The 18,518-nt window shown below is 33.1% G+C and overlaps 3 protein-coding genes and 1 long non-coding RNA gene across 4 annotated transcripts in view; 3 read left to right on the top strand and 1 right to left on the bottom strand.

Moving 5' to 3' along the window:
- Nucleotides 1-2,327, top strand: part of LOC108909159 (vacuole membrane protein 1-like) — a 37,547-nt gene extending 35,220 nt beyond the window's left edge. Inside the window, exons 5-7 of the mRNA XM_023455495.1 lie at nt 1,309-1,458; nt 1,563-1,719; nt 1,776-2,327. Of these exons, the coding sequence (XP_023311263.1) occupies nt 1,309-1,458; nt 1,563-1,719; nt 1,776-2,201 (733 nt within the window). The 3' untranslated portion in view covers nt 2,202-2,327. The remainder of the gene's footprint in view (nt 1-1,308; nt 1,459-1,562; nt 1,720-1,775) is intronic.
- A 9,520-nt stretch (nt 2,328-11,847) lies between these two features.
- LOC111691946 lies at nt 11,848-12,742 on the top strand. The gene has a single exon (XM_023455496.1). It carries the CDS (start codon nt 11,956-11,958, stop codon nt 12,466-12,468), a length of 513 nt encoding a protein of 170 aa, XP_023311264.1. The 5' UTR covers nt 11,848-11,955; the 3' UTR covers nt 12,469-12,742.
- Nucleotides 12,743-13,129: 387 nt separating this feature from the next.
- LOC108909160 lies at nt 13,130-16,075 on the bottom strand. Its single transcript, XM_018713404.2, has 5 exons — nt 15,762-16,075; nt 15,569-15,698; nt 15,422-15,516; nt 15,133-15,369; nt 13,130-13,750 (listed from the first exon to the last, which is right to left on the bottom strand). The coding sequence occupies exons 1-5, from the start codon at nt 15,957-15,959 to the stop codon at nt 13,652-13,654; spliced, it is 759 nt and encodes a 252-aa protein (XP_018568920.1). The 5' UTR covers nt 15,960-16,075; the 3' UTR covers nt 13,130-13,651.
- Nucleotides 16,076-17,385: 1,310 nt separating this feature from the next.
- On the top strand, nt 17,386-18,518 carry LOC111691947. The gene is made up of 2 exons (XR_002763099.1): nt 17,386-17,830; nt 18,421-18,518. It is a non-coding gene; the product is annotated as an uncharacterized LOC111691947 (long non-coding RNA).

Genomic DNA, 18,518 nt, shown 5'->3' with positions numbered 1-18,518 from the left:
GTAACTCAGTCTATGACAACATTCTAACACAAGAAAATGGGGAAATAATACAATTTTATTCAGTAATAATCACCTGTAATTTAACATTAACGTATGTTTATTATTGAAATTATAAGTTGAGGGTTCAATATTTACAATTATTTTTAATAGCCATCATGAAAATAAACACCAATTGTGACAAAAAACTAATTGTAAATAGTCGGTTGATAATATGAGCCTGTATATTTACATCAGTTAATAGGTCTGTTCCAACAAGAGTCAGGGATTAGTTCCAAATCATTTGAAATGTGCATCCAACTAATTCTAGCGATATATTCACTGAAGACACATTTAGAATTTAGCTGGCCAAACATTTCGAACGGTTTGGAATTAATCCCTGACTCTTGTTGGAACAGCCCTAATAATGGGGGCACTAAAAAACATGAAGTCAACACTGGAAATAAGTGCATGTGACATGAAGAATGCTGCGCGACGCTGTCGAAATGTTATAAAATATTTTTATATTATTACTTACCTAAAGAATGAAATTTCATTACTATTGCGATCAGATCTGCTACCATAATCGTCAACGATACACTGTCCCATGATTGCACAAAGGAAAACAATATATTTAATAAAACAATGTTGTCACAGCGAATGTCTAACAGCGACTGAGAGCGCGAGGCTGGCAGGGCTGAGGTTTGGCTGACGGTTGGCTTCACCGGCTTGCCTCTACAATTCAGTCTATTTTGTCTATGGTCCCAACTATGACACGCTCGTGGGAACTAATAGGTTCAAACTCGCTATATGTCTGGTGGTTTAGCTGACAGGTAGTCTTGGCTGTTTATAAGATATTACAGATATAATTCAATGGTGGTCAAAGAAAACTCAGAGTAGTTATTTGCCATAACATCATGTTTAAAAAAAAGTCTATGCATAGAGTACTTTTAAAGCAATGTTATAGTAGCTATAGTCCGTACAATATTTGATGATAAAATTCCAAGAAGTCCCCTGCATCACTTTCTTGGAATTAACCACATTTGATACCCGAGGTAGAGAGACATTGGCTGAAAATTTCAAGGCACGCCCCTGCCGCGGTCAATTGTTACAGTAGTTCTGATATCAGAACTTTATTGGCTTGAAATTCTATTTCAACAAAGATTGTATGGACTGTAGTAGTATAAATAATGTTTATTACAGTAAAGCTGCCTTAAACTTTATACTAAATTTCATACTTTTATCTTAAAATTGATCATTGGTCTAACAAGTGTTGCAAAAAATGTTTTTTTGTTTCACGTCTAATATTAACATATTTTCTTTTTTGTATAGAATTGTATGCCCAAACGAAAGAGACCCTCTTTCCATAACGATATTATCTATAATGTCCAAAGTTAGACTGGAAGCCATGTGCTGGGGAGCCGGAACGGCTTTAGGGGAACTTCCCCCCTATTTCATGGCACGTGCGGCAAGATTGTCAGGGTAAATAAATTCTCTTTAAACGTCTTTCATTAACATACTTATAATTAGTCATTTTGTTTGTAGTTTTATAGGTTTTGAAGGGAAATAAAGATTTTGAATTTTAGAATAGATCCTGACGACGACGATGATTTAAAGGAACTCGAGGAACTTGAACGGAAAAAGAACAATCATGGAGAGTTAACGCTCATCGAAAGAGGGAAAATACTGGTGGAGGAAGTCGTTCAAAAAGTTGGATTTTTCGGCATTCTAGCTTGCGCCAGTGTAAGTGTAACTACAGTTGCGACAAACGCCAAAATCAAAGCCTTCTCTGTTTTTAGATACCAAATCCTCTCTTTGACTTGGCCGGAATTACCTGCGGACACTTCCTGGTTCCTTTTTGGACCTTTTTCGGGGCAACGCTCATAGGCAAGGCCATAATCAAGATGCACATACAGAAGCTGTTTGTTATAATAGCATTCAACGAATCTCTGATAGAAACGGCTATAGAGTGGCTAAAAGTGGTCCCGATAATAGGAGAGAGACTGCAAGTTCCGTTTAAGGCGTTCTTAGACGGGCAGAAGCTGAAGCTACACAAAAAGAGTGTTGGCAAAGTACAAGAAGCGGGGGGAAATATACTGGGTTCTATTTTCGAGAAGTTCGTTATCGGTATGATCCTGTATTTCATCATTTCCATCATAAACTCTTTTGCTCAGTCTTACCACAAACGGTTACATAAGAAACCCGCGAAAATAAATAAAGACTAGGAACCAGCACGACTAGTGATTTTGATTTTTATGAATGAATGTATTTTGTAGGTTTTTTTGTGATTATATTTGTACATATAGATTTTTGCCAACCATTCCTGTTTAGAATAAAATTTGTGTATGGAGGGATTATTTTTCTTTCTTAGTTCGTCTCTTACTATTTATTGTATTTAACTTATTTTAGAAAAATATATACTTCTTGCAGATCGGTAACAGGTTAGGATGTTGCTCAATTTTGCCATTAGGACTTAAGAATGTATGAAAAAAATTTAAAACGTGAAATTTTCTCTTATAAATTCCAGCCAACATTTGTTTTATGTTAAGGGGTGACGCCACTCTAGAGGTGGAAAAAAGGTGATTTTTGGGGATTTTCAAGGAAAAATCGATGCAAGTGCTGGGAACGAAAAGGTTTTGTACTTGTATCAGATCGTATTGCGAATTCTTTCGAAGACGGCAAGCAACGACATCTTTTTTTTCAGAGAGCTGTATGGCGAGAAGGCTATATTATGTTGTTGTGAACAAAAAAACCTTATTGACATTTTTCTGTATCGATGGTCAGTAATTTGTTTTAACAAAAAACGCGAAAACTTAAAAAATCTATATGAAAACACATTGGTTATTAGACCAGGCGGGATCTGCTTCAAAACACCCATGTATGGCTGTTTTATATAATATTGCAAATTTTTGCTTTAATGACTCCAAAATGATATAACAAAACAAATTCACCATGCGCACGCTTCAAAACGAGTGCTAAACTTATTAAACAAATAGTAAAAAAATTGGAAAAAATTCCATATTTTTTCTCTTTTTTTCAACACAGTTCAAAAACTATCCGTATTAGAGAAAAATTAAAGAGGAAAAAAGATTCGTAATTAAATTTTACACAAGATATACCTATTTTTGGATAAAAAAAATACAACATAATTATTGCAAATATAGCAAAAACAACAAAAAAAGTGAAAAAATTGGGAATATTTTTACAATTTTTTAAAAAGTACTTATAGGTAGGATCTTCATATTTGGCCAAAAAAATCTTTTTGATATAATAAAACATCACCAATTTATGTTAAAATCAGTCAGATAGTTTTCGAGTAATAATTTTGCAATCCAGATTTTTTTTTTAAAATTGAAAGCCTAAATTAAGATTTCTTGAAAATTTTATCACATAAAAAAGGGCACTCAAACATTAAAATGCGTACAGAAAAATTGAAATTCGTTAATTAGGAGAGCCGTGGTAATTGNGACGCCACTCTAGAGGTGGAAAAAAGGTGATTTTTGGGGATTTTCAAGGAAAAATCTATGCAAGTGCTGGGAACGAAAAGGTTTTGTACTTGTATCAGATCGTATTGTGAATTTTTTCGAAGACGGCAAGCAACGACATCTTTTTTTTCAGAGAGCTGTACGGCGAGAAGGCTATATTACGTTGTTGTGAACAAAAAACCTTATTGACATTTTTCTGTATCGATGGTCAGTAATTTGTTTTAACAAAAAACTTGCAAAATTGCGAAAACTTAAAAAATCGATATGAAAACACATTGGTTGTTAGACCAAGTGGGATCTGTTTCAAAACACCCATGTATGGATGTTTTATATAGTATCGCTAATTTTTGCTTTAATGACTCCAAAATGATATAACAAAACATAATTTCACTATGCGCGCGCTTCAAAACAAGTGCTAAACTTATTAAATAAATAGTGAAAAAATTGGAAAAAATTCCATTTTTTTTCTCTTTTTTTCAACACAGTTCAAAAACTATTCATAGTAGAGAAAAATTAAAGAGGAAAAAAGATTCTTAATTAAAGGACCCCTCACAAATCAAACGGGAATTGGCTTTCGGTGAAATCGGCCAAATTTTGGATATGTTGTTCCTTTCGGTGTCCAGATCAAGTCTCTATGGACACGAAGCTCGAAAATCTTCCCTGCGAGCAGTTCTCAGCTTGGAAGGTTAGAGACCGGTAATCTCTGATTTTTGCTGATTCTACCTCTATCCTTACATTTTCGGGATATATATTCCGGGAGAGGTCTTTTTACACGATATATCTATTTTCAGATAAAAAAAATACAACATAATTATTGCAAATATAGCAAAAACAACAAAAAAAGTGAAAAAATTACAATATTTTTGCAATTTTTTAAAAAGTACTTATAGGTAGGATCTTCATACTTGGCCAAAAAAATCTTTTTGATATAATAAAACCACACCAATTTTCGTTAAAGTCGGTCCGATAGTTTTCGAGTAATAATCTTGCAATCCAGATTTTTTTAAAAAAATTGAAAGCCTAAATTAAGACTTCTTGAAAATTTTATCACATAAAAAAGGGCACTCAAACATTAAAATGCGTACAGAAAAATTGAAATTCGTTAATTAGGAGAGCCGTGGTAATTGTTTAAATATATTCATAATTTTTGAGCTTATAAACAAATAGAATAATAATTTTTTTTAATTATGCTTTAAAGTTCTCGGAAAGACGTCTTCTTTAAAAAAAAAAAACATGGTGATTCCTTAATTGGTACCAGAGTTATAGTCGATCAAAGTTGACCGGCATTTGTGGCGTAACTACAAGGTCTGGAGGGCTGTTTTTTAAACAAATACCTTTGTTATTCCGAGTACTTTCCGGGAGTGAATTTGCAAAACTTGCGCCCTTGCGCAACCCGTATAATATGTCGATTAAAACTATTGGAACGAGCATGAAATTCACAAAAAATATATGGGAGGTAGTGGTGGGGGGGGGGTCGAGAGCTCAGCTAATCCGAGGGGGTCGAGGGCTTAGCTAGTCCGGCCGACTCGAAATTGAAATCGCGCGTTCAAAATTGTGGCGCGCTTAAAAATGTTGATTATCTTGGCTTCTAGTGGTCTGATTTTGATGTTTTTTTTTAAATCGATGTCTCGTGAGCTGAAAAGTCCAAATATCGCATTTTTAAATGTGAATTATTGTTAATTATCGACCTATTAACGTATTGATAATTACTACTTTTTAATTTGCTGTACTTTTCTCATATTTTTCTTTAAACAATTACTACGGCTCTCCTAATTAACGGATTTCAATTTTTCAGGACGCACATTAAAGTTTGAGTATCCTTTTTTATGTGATAAAATTTTCAAGTATCTAGAACAGGAGTCGGCAAGTAATTTTAGGTGGGATCCGGATACTTTTGAAAATTTTTAACAAGATCCAAAAAAAAATTCATATTTTTTTTTAATTTGGACTCAAATTTAATCTGCTTACTAACCATTAAGAATTCACACACTCACACAATTGTAAAATACTAGAAAAAATGATAAGATTACTTAAGATGACTTAAACGTAAAAAACATTTTTTAAATAATTTATTTGAGTAATTTATACTTTCAAAAAATTTTTGGCGTTCCAGTATTTTACCTTCCGCGGTCCGCCAGTTGCCGACCCTTGATCTAGAAGTCTTATTTTAAGCTCAGTTAAATTTGCAAAAATTTCAATTTTTTTTTAAACTGGATTGTAAAATTATTACTCGAAAACTATGGGANTCGTTAATTGGTTCCAGAGTTATAGTCGATCAAAGTTGACCGGCATTTGTGGCGTAACTACGAGGTCTGGAGGGCTGTTTTTTAAACAAATACCCTTGTTATTCCGAGTACTTTCCGGGAGTGAATTTGCAAAACTTGCGCCCTTGCGCAACTCGTATAAAATGTCGATTAAATCTATTGGAACAAGCATGAAATTCACAAAAAATATATGGGAGGTAGTGGTGGGGGGTCGAGAGCTTAGCTAGTCCGAGGGGGTCGAGGGCTCAGCTAGTCCGGCCGACTTGAAATTGAAATCGCGCGTTCAAAATTGTGGCGCGCTTAAAAATTTTGATTATCTTGGCTTCTAGTGGTCTGATTTTGATGTTTTTTTTTTAAATTGATGTCTCGCGAGCTGAAAAGTCCAAATATCGCATTTTTAAATGTGTGAATTATTGTTAATTATCGACCTATTAACGTAATGATAATTACTACTTTTTAATTTGCTGTACTTTTCTCGTATTTTTCTTTAAACAATTACCACGGCTCTCCTAATTAACGGATTTCAATTTTTCTGGACGCACATTAAAGTTTGAGTATCCTTTTTTATGTGATAAAATTTTCAATTATCTAGAACAGGGGTTGGCAAGTAATTTTAGGTGGGATCCGGATACTTTTGAAAATTTTTAACAAGATCCAAAAAAAAAATCATATTTTTTTATTTTAATTTGGACTCAAATTTAATCTGCTTACTAACCATTAAGAATTCACACACTCACACAATTGTAAAATACTAGAAAAAATGATAAGATTACTTAAGATGACTTAAACGTAAAAAACATTTTTTAAATAATTTATTTGAGTAATTTATACTTTCAAAAAATTTTTGGCGTTCCAGTATTTTACCTTCCGCGGTCCGCCAGTTGCCGACCCTTGATCTAGAAGTCTTATTTTAGGCTCAGTTAAACTTGCAAAAATTTCAATTTTTTTTTAAACTGGATTGTAAAATTATTACTCGAAAACTATGGGACCGATTTTAACGAAAATTGGTGTGATCTATTATATCAAACAGATTTTTTTGGCCAAGTATGAAGATCCTACCTATTATATAAGTACTTTTAAAAAAATCGCAAAAATATTGTAATTTTTCTCACTTTTTTTTATTGTTTTTGCTATATTTGCAATAATTATGTTATATTTTTTATATGAAAATAGGTATATCATGTGTAAAATTCAATTACGAGTCTTTTTTTCCTCTCCAATTTTTCTCTAAAATGAATAGTGTTTGAACTGTGTTGAAAAAAAGAGAAAAAAATATGGAATTTTTTTCAATTTGTTTAATAATAACTTTACCACACATTTTGAAGCGCGCGCATAGTGAATATATGTTTTGTTATATCATTTTGGAGCCATTAAAGCAAAAATTAACGTTATTATATAAAACATTTACACCAAAACAGATCCCGCCTGGTCTATATGTATTTTGGGTAAAAATAAGCACTTTTTAACTCTTGTGACTTTTTAGAAAAAAGCTTTGTTTTTGAGCTAAGAGTCATTTAAGGTCGAAAAATAACCATTTTCAATTTATGTTTTCTCGGATTGTACTGGAGCTTTTTTTTAATTTTTCTTGTTCGAGGTTACTCACCAAAAGTTATATTTTCATGTTATATATATTTTTCATCCCGGCGACTTTTTTTCCCCCCATAAGATACACGACCGAAAACTTGTGAAATTCACCGTTTCACCACGTGCTGAGCCATGAGCGAGCGAGCCTGCAAGCAGCCGGCAATATCGATTTTTTAAGTTTTCACAATTTTGCAAGTCTTTTGTTTATAATAAATTACTGACCATCGATACAGAAAAATGTCATTAAGGTTTTTTTGTTCGCAACAACTCAATATAGCGATTAGAAAAGGTTTCATCTTGGCCCCCCTCCATGGTCGGTCCACTCGTTTTTTGTGCGTCTTTTTAGGGGTGCACCGCTCGCCTATTAAAGAAAAAAACTAAAATTTTCCAATGTACTGGGTGTTTCAGAGTTGAATTGACAAAAGTCTAGGGGAGATTTTGCTCAGCAAAATATGTAAAAAAGTTCATACGAACATGCGTCCTCAACAGCTACGTTTCCGAGATACAGGGTATAAATTTTTTTTTAAATTGAGTTTTTTAAAAAAACAGTGGCTGACTTGAATGAAATTTTTATGGCTTATTAAAACATTATCATACATCAACTGGACCAATAAGGTTTGATCCAGAATTTTCAGGGGCGTACTCAGTGAGCAAGTCGTTTTTTTTGTAGTTTCTTAAAAACAAAGCGAGACACTAAAAAGAATCAAGAGAAGCAAATGTAATATTTTTGAATGAATATTACATAAAAGCCGCAAAGAAATTACAGGGTAATATTATCTTCTACAAAAAGAAAAAGGACTTGCGCGCTGGGTATGCCCCTGAAAATTCCGGATCAAACCTAATTGGTCCAGTTGATGTATGATAATTGTTCTAATAAACCATAAAAATTTCATTAATCATTTCATTGTACATATTTTGCTGTGCGGAATCTCCCCTAGTCTTTTGTCACTTCAATTCTGAAACACTCGGTATACTAAAAGTTAGAAAACATTGTAAGGAAATTAAGCAATATTAATAATAATTGATTTAATGAACATTGAAAAAAAAATAGTATTGAAAAGACAAACAATTTTGCATTTAATTATTAATAACAACGAAAATTGATAATCAAACGAAAAAGCCTTAGGATGATCCCTGTTATTGTGAGGCTCTATACAAATAGTTTATCGTTGAAAACTTTTTGAGTTATATTTGTGGCTAGTTAAAAAAAAATGATTTCTTGAAAAACAGCATAACAAATTCGTTATATGTGTACCATCAATCAGTAATACCTGCACCATATAATTGGCCTTCTATGTTGATATTTTCTTCATCCTCTTCTTTTCGAATTGATCTGGAACTCGTGCATACTGCCAGTGGTTGCCCACCACCTCGAAAAAATTTCCTGATTTTTTCCCCCCACCCAAACCTTTTTTCCTATATTCACATAAAACATTGTTTAAACCATTTACTCAACAATTGATTTTTACAAATTTCTAAAGTGGTTTTACCCCTTACCTAATGTTTCACAAGTCACTATTATTCCCGCAACTAATTTTAAATGTCCTGGACCAAAGTTTATTCTAAAAAAACTTAGTTTAATTGAGTGAGGCATGTGTTTTCCATTTTTATTTTGTTTTGAAATCTATTATTTATTTTTATTAGAGTGAAGTAGAAAATGTTCAGAAAAATGTTTGTTTTTCGATTCTCAAAATGTATTCTTTTTTTGTTTATAAATTGAATCAAATAAATGATATTTTTTTTTTATTTCCTGGCCCATTTCATTTTCAAGTTAATTAGAATTCGAATAATTCATCTAACTTTGCATATTAAACAAACAGGCTGTAACTTTAAGTGGGGGTAGTTTTTTTAGGGGTAATAGCACATGTTCCCTTGAACACAAATCTGAAATTCTTTTTTTTTTAATCAAATAAATAGTCGAGTTATAATCAGTTTTTTAAAATGCACTTTATTACTTGTATACGCCGCCACTAATATATGCATGTATTACAAATAACATGAATTGTAGGCAATCTACAGTGCATGTGAAGGGAGATACTGCGGGTCAACGGTGATGAAGCGAAGGGCGTCAGTTGTTCCGCATTTAGAGATAGTATATCTAACTGAATTTTAATGTTTTTTATCATTGGAGGCCATCAACATACTATTTATTTTTGTGTATTTCATGTATCATTTATTGATTATTGCTTGAGTTTTTTGCTAGAAGTACTGTTTGTGTGGCGAACACTCACTCAACGAAAGTAACTCACGGCGAATGATGTGAAATTGTGCATGCGCTGCGACTAAAGCGCGCCGTTATTTGAAGTACTAGCTTCTCCAGTGGTGGGGTACGAAAATTACTGAAAATAGGTTTTAAAAAAATTAAGTTTTTACAATGGAATTTGAAGAAATTAACCCCATAAGAACCCCACTCAAAGTTATACCCTGTATAAAAATATTAAAAACAGGTAAAGTACATATTTATAATTTTTAACACCTTTTTTTACATTCAGCATTAGTTAAATGTCAAGATTTGTTTATGGAAATTACATGATTCATTAGTGTGTTAATTACAACTTCCATTCTAATTATCGTAATACCAGACCCGAGAGAATTTTGAAAATTCACCTGTCTCGTACAAATTGGGATCGAGAAGCAAGTCGCTTCACATAAATTCCATCATAGCTAGAGCCAAGGACAATGTCCCCAAGAATAACAATAACAGCTGGGCAATGCAGAGAGCGTGGCGGTGAATGGAAATTATTTTCACCTCACTTTCCAAAATCACGCCGTCGCGCTCAAATCGCTCCAAGCAACACCAAACTCTTCAGGCACAGCAGTCGATGCAGTACACAAACATTCCAGATGACGAAGCGCGGGAAATGAAGATTTTCACCTTACTTTCCAAAATCCCATTGTCGCAACCAAAAACATTCCGTCAAAGTAGCCCAACGACGCGAAATAAGGGCGACGAATCCGTTACAGGTTCGAATTTCGGAGGTCAAAAATTCTCCGAATTCAAAGGAATTCGAGCCTTACGGAAACACAACACCTACTACAAACATATAGAGGCGAATCTGGAAGGATGTTATGTTCCACAGATTCAGAAATGGTCGAGCGGTGACAATATGGTGCTGCACTAAACCAGACTTCGCAAAAAAGCCACCAGCGGGAATGCCCTTGTTTGTGACTGAACGTCAACCCGGTCCATCGACAGATTTATAACTAGTGTTCGGAACCTGATCAGAGTTTGTACTCACTCCAAATGTATTGTTGCCTAATATTTATTGTATTATTAGCAAAACCAATATTTCTTAAAATATTATCTGAGTTATACACAAGGTCAAAGCTCACATAGCTCCTCAACTTACTCGCCTAGTCGTCCTACTTACGGCGAAGACCCTCCAAACATAAACTTCAGTGAAAAAGATAGTGAAACTGACACCAGAGCCGCAGACTCGTGGTGCTAATAATAAACATAGTAAAAAAAACAATCAAAATGGTCAGTTGAAGCACTAAAACTTTGAAAACTAATAACGCAAGTGCAGTGCATCAGTTTGTCTCCGGATGCAAAGAGGAGATACACGAACCTACTGGAAATCCCCTTATCGACAAGAGGGTGACTAACATCCCAGCGCGGCAGGTAAAAATGAAGCCAGACCAAGTCGTCTCAATTGAGCCGAATATTGTTAGTACCATAAGACCCTGCCCGCTAACCTTTTCTGTTTCAGAGACAGCCAGGATCAAGAAACGAAGACAACGACACACACACACACACATACACACCCCCCATACCCTCCTTACTCCTCCCCTCCCGCGCTAGCCTAAGGGCCACCTTAGCAAAGCGCATCCCAGGCTGCATAGCCGCACTGCCCTACCCAACCATACCACACATAAATATGACACAACCCCCGGGGTTTACACAGACGAGCCGGCGAAGCAAGAAGAGCGCCAGAAGAAAGGGCCCTAGCCGGCGGGGCCCAGCCAGGACAAAAGGAGGTCCCACAAAGCGCCTACACCGGCCACATTTGCGGTCGGGGTAGACGACGGATGGGGCCCACCTACGAAGGCTGTCCAGGCCTACACGACATGAGGCAGGATAAAGAGGGATAATCCCCCTCGATTCCAAATCATTGACGCCAATTTCTAGCCATGGAATAATGACGGAGTACCATAAGAGTAACTTACTCTTATGGTTAGTACACTGCGACCGGTGCACCAGCCGGGTGAACATACTAAATAGATCACTTAATAATATTTATTTAGCAGGTACATGAAATAAATCGTTTAATAAAATTATATTTTATTTTTATACAGTTATGGAATCAATAATATATGTATATTAATGATTTAGAAAGAATATAAGGAGATAGAAATACACCCGCGTAAGTGCGGGTGCAGTGGTGCACTAACTGCACTGTTCCTGACATCGATTCACGACATCGGACATACATCGGCACAGTGCAATGTAAAGAGCCGAGATCCGGAACGGATCTTTGAAAACGAACCGGTTCACTCGGATCAGTACGAACGAAGAGCCGGCTCAGTGAATCGGATCAGTCATGTTCCGCACATCTCTACCTACCACAATTGTTTTATTTGCTGTGCTTTAACTTTACTACTCTGTGCTCTGTGGTCCGTGGTGCGATGCAAATGTTGCAATTGCAATGGAGGAAAAAATATTTCAAACTTTAGAGGCTAGAAATGAATTTATCGAGCATTTAGAAGAAGATATTAGAAAAAATAATCAAGTTTTAGAAGACACTAAAAAGGAACATCGTGAATTGCAAGAAACGGTTACAAATTTAGAATGTCTGGGAAAATATCCTGAACAAACGTCTTTTATACCTCTAGGAAAAAATATTTATATGAAAGGGAAAATTGTTCATACAGGTGAGTGCTACGTAAAAAAGACTGCTTCTCCAGAATCTTACATTGTATTAAAATCCCTGGAACAAACATTGAATTCGCTGCAAGATGAACTGAAATTGAAATATAGGGATATTGAGAAAATAGAGTACTCTAATTACCAGCTGAAAGAAAGAATGAAATTACTTAAAGGAAATGAAGATGAAGAAATTTCAGAGGTTGAACAATTACCAAAGGAAATTAAGTCTGACAAGGGAGTAGCTGTAAAAGTTGGTGAATTTTACGAAATTCTGGAATTTGAGGAGGAATAGAAGGTGAACATACATTGCAGGAGTAATCTTAAAGATGAAAATAATGGCTTTAAGTTACTAGTGTGTGATAAATAAATCATGCGATTGTTGAAACGGTACGAAAATGTTCTAATAAGGAAATGAGAAACAAAGCGAGTGAAAATATTAAAAACTAATACACTGGGAAATAAAAAGCTTAGACTTTCTTATGTAATTGTGACATAATTTTATTTACATTTTGTATATTCAAGAATTCAATTCCTTGTATGTAAATAAGACATTAATAAAGATAACTTTGTACACAAAATTTTTGATTTTTTTTATATTTAAATCCAATACATTATTAAGGTAAAAGCTGTAATGGGAAAAAATAAATTAAAATAATTGTATATAAAATTTATTTCATAAAATGAATACAAAAACAACATACTAAATGGACGGCTTGCAGTATGCTTAAATCTAGAAATACTAAGCTAAAAATTAAACGTTATAAGTGGTATTCATCATGTACAAATATATTAAAAAAGATTATAAAATATAGTTTTATAAAAAAAATATGTCATGTCACTATTGTATCTTTGGACAAAAACTTGCAATATATATTTCACATTTTTAGCAGCAATTGTGAAAAAATATAGTGATTTAATAATTTTTATTATAAATCACATCTAAAGCAGGCGATGCATAGAAAAAAATTCTGATCTGCACTTTCATTTGGAAAATACTGATTTGTAAAAAATACTACTATGAAAATAAATAATGGAATCATTTCAATATAGATAAGGGTTATCTAAACAGTATCTAGTTTTTTTGATTTCGAATTTCTTTTGAAAGAAATAGAAATACCAAAAACCATCTAAATCATTGTCAAAATTTAATATATCTTGTTTTACGGGTACACCAAATATCTTCAAAATATTAGAGAAATGAGATTCATCGTTGAAAACTATTGTCAAAGAACTTGGCTAAAAATTTAAATTAGTATTTTCACTAATAAAATTTAAGAAATTCAAACATAAACGAATCAATTGTGAATTGTGCAATGTTTTTTGGAACATTTAAATCTTACACAATCTTAGAATATACGACAAATTATTTACTCTAGAAATTATTTCAATGTGAGTTTAGTATATTGTAGAAATAATTGGTGCTTTTAATGGCCGAGGCCTGGAATAAGTAGGCGTCGGATCGAGAGGGATTTCGACTAAGCTGGCATCGTCGAAACTGTGCTGTGTGGGGTTGTGGGACGAGATCCCGCTAGAGACGGTACTGTCGACGCGTTTAAGGACTGCATGGTGCCCATCTAAAATGCGAAAGATTGCACATACAACGTAATTACTCAGTCATAACTATTTGGATGTTCAAACGACAGTAATTTGTAATGACAGCTCACTGGGCATATCGTAATCATTATTTATGATGAAGTTTTAGACGTATGTAAGGGCACACCCATTTATAAATAATCGGTAGTAGAAAATAATTATTATCGAACAATAGAATTCGCTTCCAGTACCTCAAAATTATTTAAAACTATGGTCTATGTGAAATTATATTTTTAATGTTTCTAATACTAATTATTTTCAAAATACAGAAATATGTTGTACATTATTTCACAAGCCTGGCTTTTAATAGATTTGAATAACTCACTTTGAGATACCAAACAGAACTGAAATAACTAAACTGATGCTACATCACAGATTATTTTGTAAATAATTGTGTATATTATTATTATAGTACATTGAAAATAACAATTTTATGGGTATATTTGGTATAATTCGTCTTAGGAATAGCTTCATCGTAAATAATACTCGATATATTATCAAGCTTAATAAAAAAGCAAATTCTGAATAAACCTTTTACCTTACCTAAATTGTAAGACTACGGAAGCATGAAAAAGAAAACTATGTATACACAGAGAGTAGCAGAATTAATGGGACATAAAAATATTAGGATTTATCAAACTTTGCTCAAAAGTTGTTAAACCCATACTTTTTATTTAGATTTTTTGCCACAACCATAGTGGTTTTTAAATTAATGATCTTTTTTGATAGATAAACAATAATATGGCCACTACTTCAATATTATTCAGTATTTGACAATTTCAAGTAAAAATTTTTATGCCGTCTCAAACTAAAAGAAATATGAATTTTTGGTTGAAACTACCAAATATTTAAGGGTAATAAAAGTTTATTAACATTAAGATATTTAAATGTAGTATATATGGAGTTACCTAGATGTTACCTTAATGAATACTGGTCACATTATTATTCTTCGAAAAAAAAAACTGTCAATTCTCAGATCGATATTTTAAAAATTAAACATATTTCTCACAATTCAAAGTAACAATTATAACTTTAACACCTGGTGTTTTTCTTAATATCAGCTTTTGCTTTTGAATGAGATAAATTTAGTTAAAGTGTAATATTTTGGTGTCCTCAATCCACAGTTGTTCTGTATCCGATCAAATCTAGAAGATCTTTTACAATTAATGTTTATTAAACATTAAAATTAAAAAAAAATCCAAATAGTACAATCTTAAAAGTATAACTTTTAAGTTAATTGTTAAACGTTAATGAAACCAGTATTTTAGTAACAATTGTTATGAATTATACAAAGAAAAATGTAATAAATTTTACCGTCTGTTGTGGCACAATAAAATAGGAGAAAAAGCATTTTTCTACTTACCCTCAAATGAGCCAGATCTTCCAATTTCGTCAGATCCGACAATTCAATATAAAGCGAGTATACTAACACCCAACCGTATATGCTGGCAACCATAAAAATCGTCCAAAGCAGGCACATTAAAATATTATAAGCAAATATCAAATCGTTTACTATGGAGAAGAACAAATATGCAAGGAGTCTAAAAATGGTGAACACAGCAAAGGTATATATCCACGGTAACATTCTCTTTTCATGCTCCTACGAAGAAAGTGTTTATTATATGCATTAAGAAATGTATTTTAATATTTACCTTTCTTAAAGCATTAATCAGCATAATACTTGTCACAAATATTACCATAGCCAATATTATTGAAAACCCTGCGAACATTACCAAGGTGTTTCTCACTGAAAATGGAAAAGCATTAAAAATTGAAGAAACTAATGACATTTTAGGTACCATGTCGTGATCCTACGTAGACAAACTGGTACGAAAGAACGTAATAACCATAATGAGTAGAACCTGGAGCTGCCATCGCATAACAATACAGATCAAAGAAACCAGTTATAATTGTGAAAATTGACAAAAGCTATAAACAAAAAAGAAAGTCTGAATTGAGCAACATATAAATATTAACTATGTAAAACTTTACCAATGAAAATATTCCAGTAATTAAAGAGGCTCGTTGAACATCAAGAAAAATAGCATCCTGGACCAAAGGTTTTTGATACCAGGGCACCTGAAGGGATTTGAGACTTCGAGAACCTCTAAGATTTGCGTTGCTCCTAGTCGTTACATGGGAATACACCGATGGTGTTCCCGTTGTCGGAGACTTCTTACCGTAGTTCATTATTAAAAAGCAATTAGAAATTTGTGTCTTTACCCTTCTGTACGCGAAATAATTATTGTATGACACATTTATCACATAAACAAAGAGGCGTGGTCAAATATTTGATTATTTGTCAAACGTTATTCATTCCTCTTCTGCTTCTTCGGAAATTCTATAAGGCCAATTCTTTCGTCCGGGAATATCAGTTCAGTTTATAATTTAAACCAGAGCAACTGATTGGTTGAACTTACAAAATTATGGTGGATTTTTACATTCAGCCAATCAGTTGCTCTCATTTCATATTAGGTCTGTTTCAACAAGAGTCAGGGATTGGTTCTGAACCGTTTGAAATGTTTGGCCAGCTAATAAGTTCTAAATGTGTCTTCAGTGAATATATCGCAAGAATTCGTTGGATGCACATTTCGAACAGTTCGGAACCAATTCCTGACTTGTTGGAACAGACCTATTATAACTCAAGATCTTGGATGAAAGATTTCAGCTACAGACCACAGCTCAGCTATCATCGAGCAAAGTCGCTAAAGGGAGTAGGTTGCCTACAAACAAACTACTATCCTCTTCGGACCACTTCCACCAATGAACTGATGAGTGACGTCATTGGTATTATAAATCGAATAACGTCAGCGTCAGGCATTATTATGTTTGCTAATAAATTTACCAAAGATAAATGCTGGTATGTGAACTTTATTACTCGAAAGCCTCCATAGACAGTTATATACAAATGAAAATTTTGAATTATATCAAAATGAAAAACAGTAATTTGATTCACTATTTTACAAATTATTATTTATGCTAATTACTGTATCTGTATTTACATATCATGGAATATTGCTAAAGTAAAGTAATATTTACAGTTACTAGAAAAATACTATTTTTTTCGTTTTAATTTGGTATACATTTTTCTTTCCGAATAAACATGAATGTGTCTAGATATGTGGTACCCGAGAGTTGAAATAAAAATTTCTACAATGCTTACATTTAAGGCTTTCCAAAAATTTTAATATCTGTTTCAAAACCAAGCATGATGTAATCGAATATATTTAGTTTATATAACTAGTGTAGCTTATATAACCAACGATGCATAAGTTTTTTAGATATTTTTTCTTATTTATTTACTCTGTTTTAATATGGTTGACTTGTTCAAGATTACAATTCTTTATCTACTGAAAGTGAATGAAGTGAAATAGAAAAGTGTTATATGCCCTTATCGATTTGTATTATACCATTGAGTGAGAAATATTTCTTGCTCAACGAATATACTGTGGAAAATAATACTATGACTGACGTCGCAATAAACAAAATTAAAACTTTTTAGCTGATAACCCACTAAACATTTTTCAGTTTCTGACATGTTCTAGAAACGTTTCCATTTTTCTTGAAACGTTTCATAAAAAATCCATGCAACGTTCTGGTAACGTTCTAGCCCACACAGCACATGACGTCCCTGGGATATCCTCATTTAGTCCTATATATCCTAATCGGGGATCTCACTCCTCAGGATATCCTGATGATATTTAAATAAGACAAGTAGATCCTATCAATATCCTAATTGGGGATATCCCAGGTAAATCCAAACAGGATGTCCTGGAAATATCCTATGAAGATATTAAAAGCCGAATAATCTCCAATTTTGGGATATCCTAGGCAAATTCTAGAGTGATCCCATCCTGGGATGGTTCTTGGCTTTGCACAGTGCATGGTGCATGCGCAGTATGACATATTGACGACATGACCCGTATCTCGCCATTTTCTGTGTTTCTTTGTTTTATAAGTGCGTGACTCAATGACGTTTTTATTAATTTGAAAAGTGGAAAATGAAATTTAAAGCTTGTTAAAATAGTTAAGTGACGTGCATCAACCACCTGCTGGCAGAAGTAAGTATTTAAATTACCTTTGGTATTAAGGTATTAATATCATAGAATAAACATATAGGTTAGAATCGTATATAGTATTAACTAATTTTGTTCTTACTGTTTGTATCATGCAATAATTATATAATGCCTAAAGAACGCATTAAAAAAACATGTTTTCAAATATTTTTTATATAGAGCCTAATACCATTCAAAAATTAGAATAGTTTTTATCACTATTTGTAATAGATGTGTATAAGTGGTATCACCAAATCTACATAATATGTTCAAATCTATAATTTTTAGTTTTGAATGTGTTGTATATAGGTGTTCTGACAAAGGATTGTATCCCATAAATTTAATTAATTTATTATAGTTCTCTGTCTGTAATATTTGTACCAACATTGTGAGTTATAAGGATTACATTATAAATCGTAGGCAGAATTACGTATTATCTATTAGAATATTAGAATTAAATTTAATATCAACAGATTATAATCCATAGTTCATGAAATTAGAATAGTCTCGTTAAATGTATTTAATGAAAATTTTTGTTTTGTCACTCGTCTACAATGTAAATGTATTATTAACATACTTTTTCTACAAATTTACAGCTGGAATTTCACAAGCACATTGCACAAAAAATTGCCCAGAAAAAGATAATGGGGAGGGCATTAAAACATGTCGCGGCATGCAAATGAGAGACTATAAA

This window comes from Anoplophora glabripennis, unplaced genomic scaffold (assembly GCF_000390285.2).
Source record: "Anoplophora glabripennis isolate ALB-LARVAE unplaced genomic scaffold, Agla_2.0 scaffold463, whole genome shotgun sequence".
Classification (NCBI taxonomy): domain Eukaryota; kingdom Metazoa; phylum Arthropoda; class Insecta; order Coleoptera; family Cerambycidae; genus Anoplophora; species Anoplophora glabripennis.
Note: the sequence above shows the minus strand (reverse complement) of the source record. Positions and strands in the feature narration are given on the sequence as shown.

Bases quoted from the DNA above. Each gene is read 5' to 3' on its own strand.
- LOC111691946 (XM_023455496.1), top strand. From the start codon at position 11,956: ATGGAGGAAAAAATATTTCAAACTTTAGAGGCTAGAAATGAATTTATC.
- LOC108909160 (XM_018713404.2), bottom strand. From the start codon at position 15,959: ATGAACTACGGTAAGAAGTCTCCGACAACGGGAACACCATCGGTGTAT. The intron at 15,517-15,568 runs GTACCTAAAATG...TTCCATTTTCAG, and splicing joins CTACGTAGGATCACGACATG to TGAGAAACACCTTGGTAATG. The intron at 15,370-15,421 runs GTAAATATTAAA...CTTTCTTCGTAG, and splicing joins TGATTAATGCTTTAAGAAAG to GAGCATGAAAAGAGAATGTT.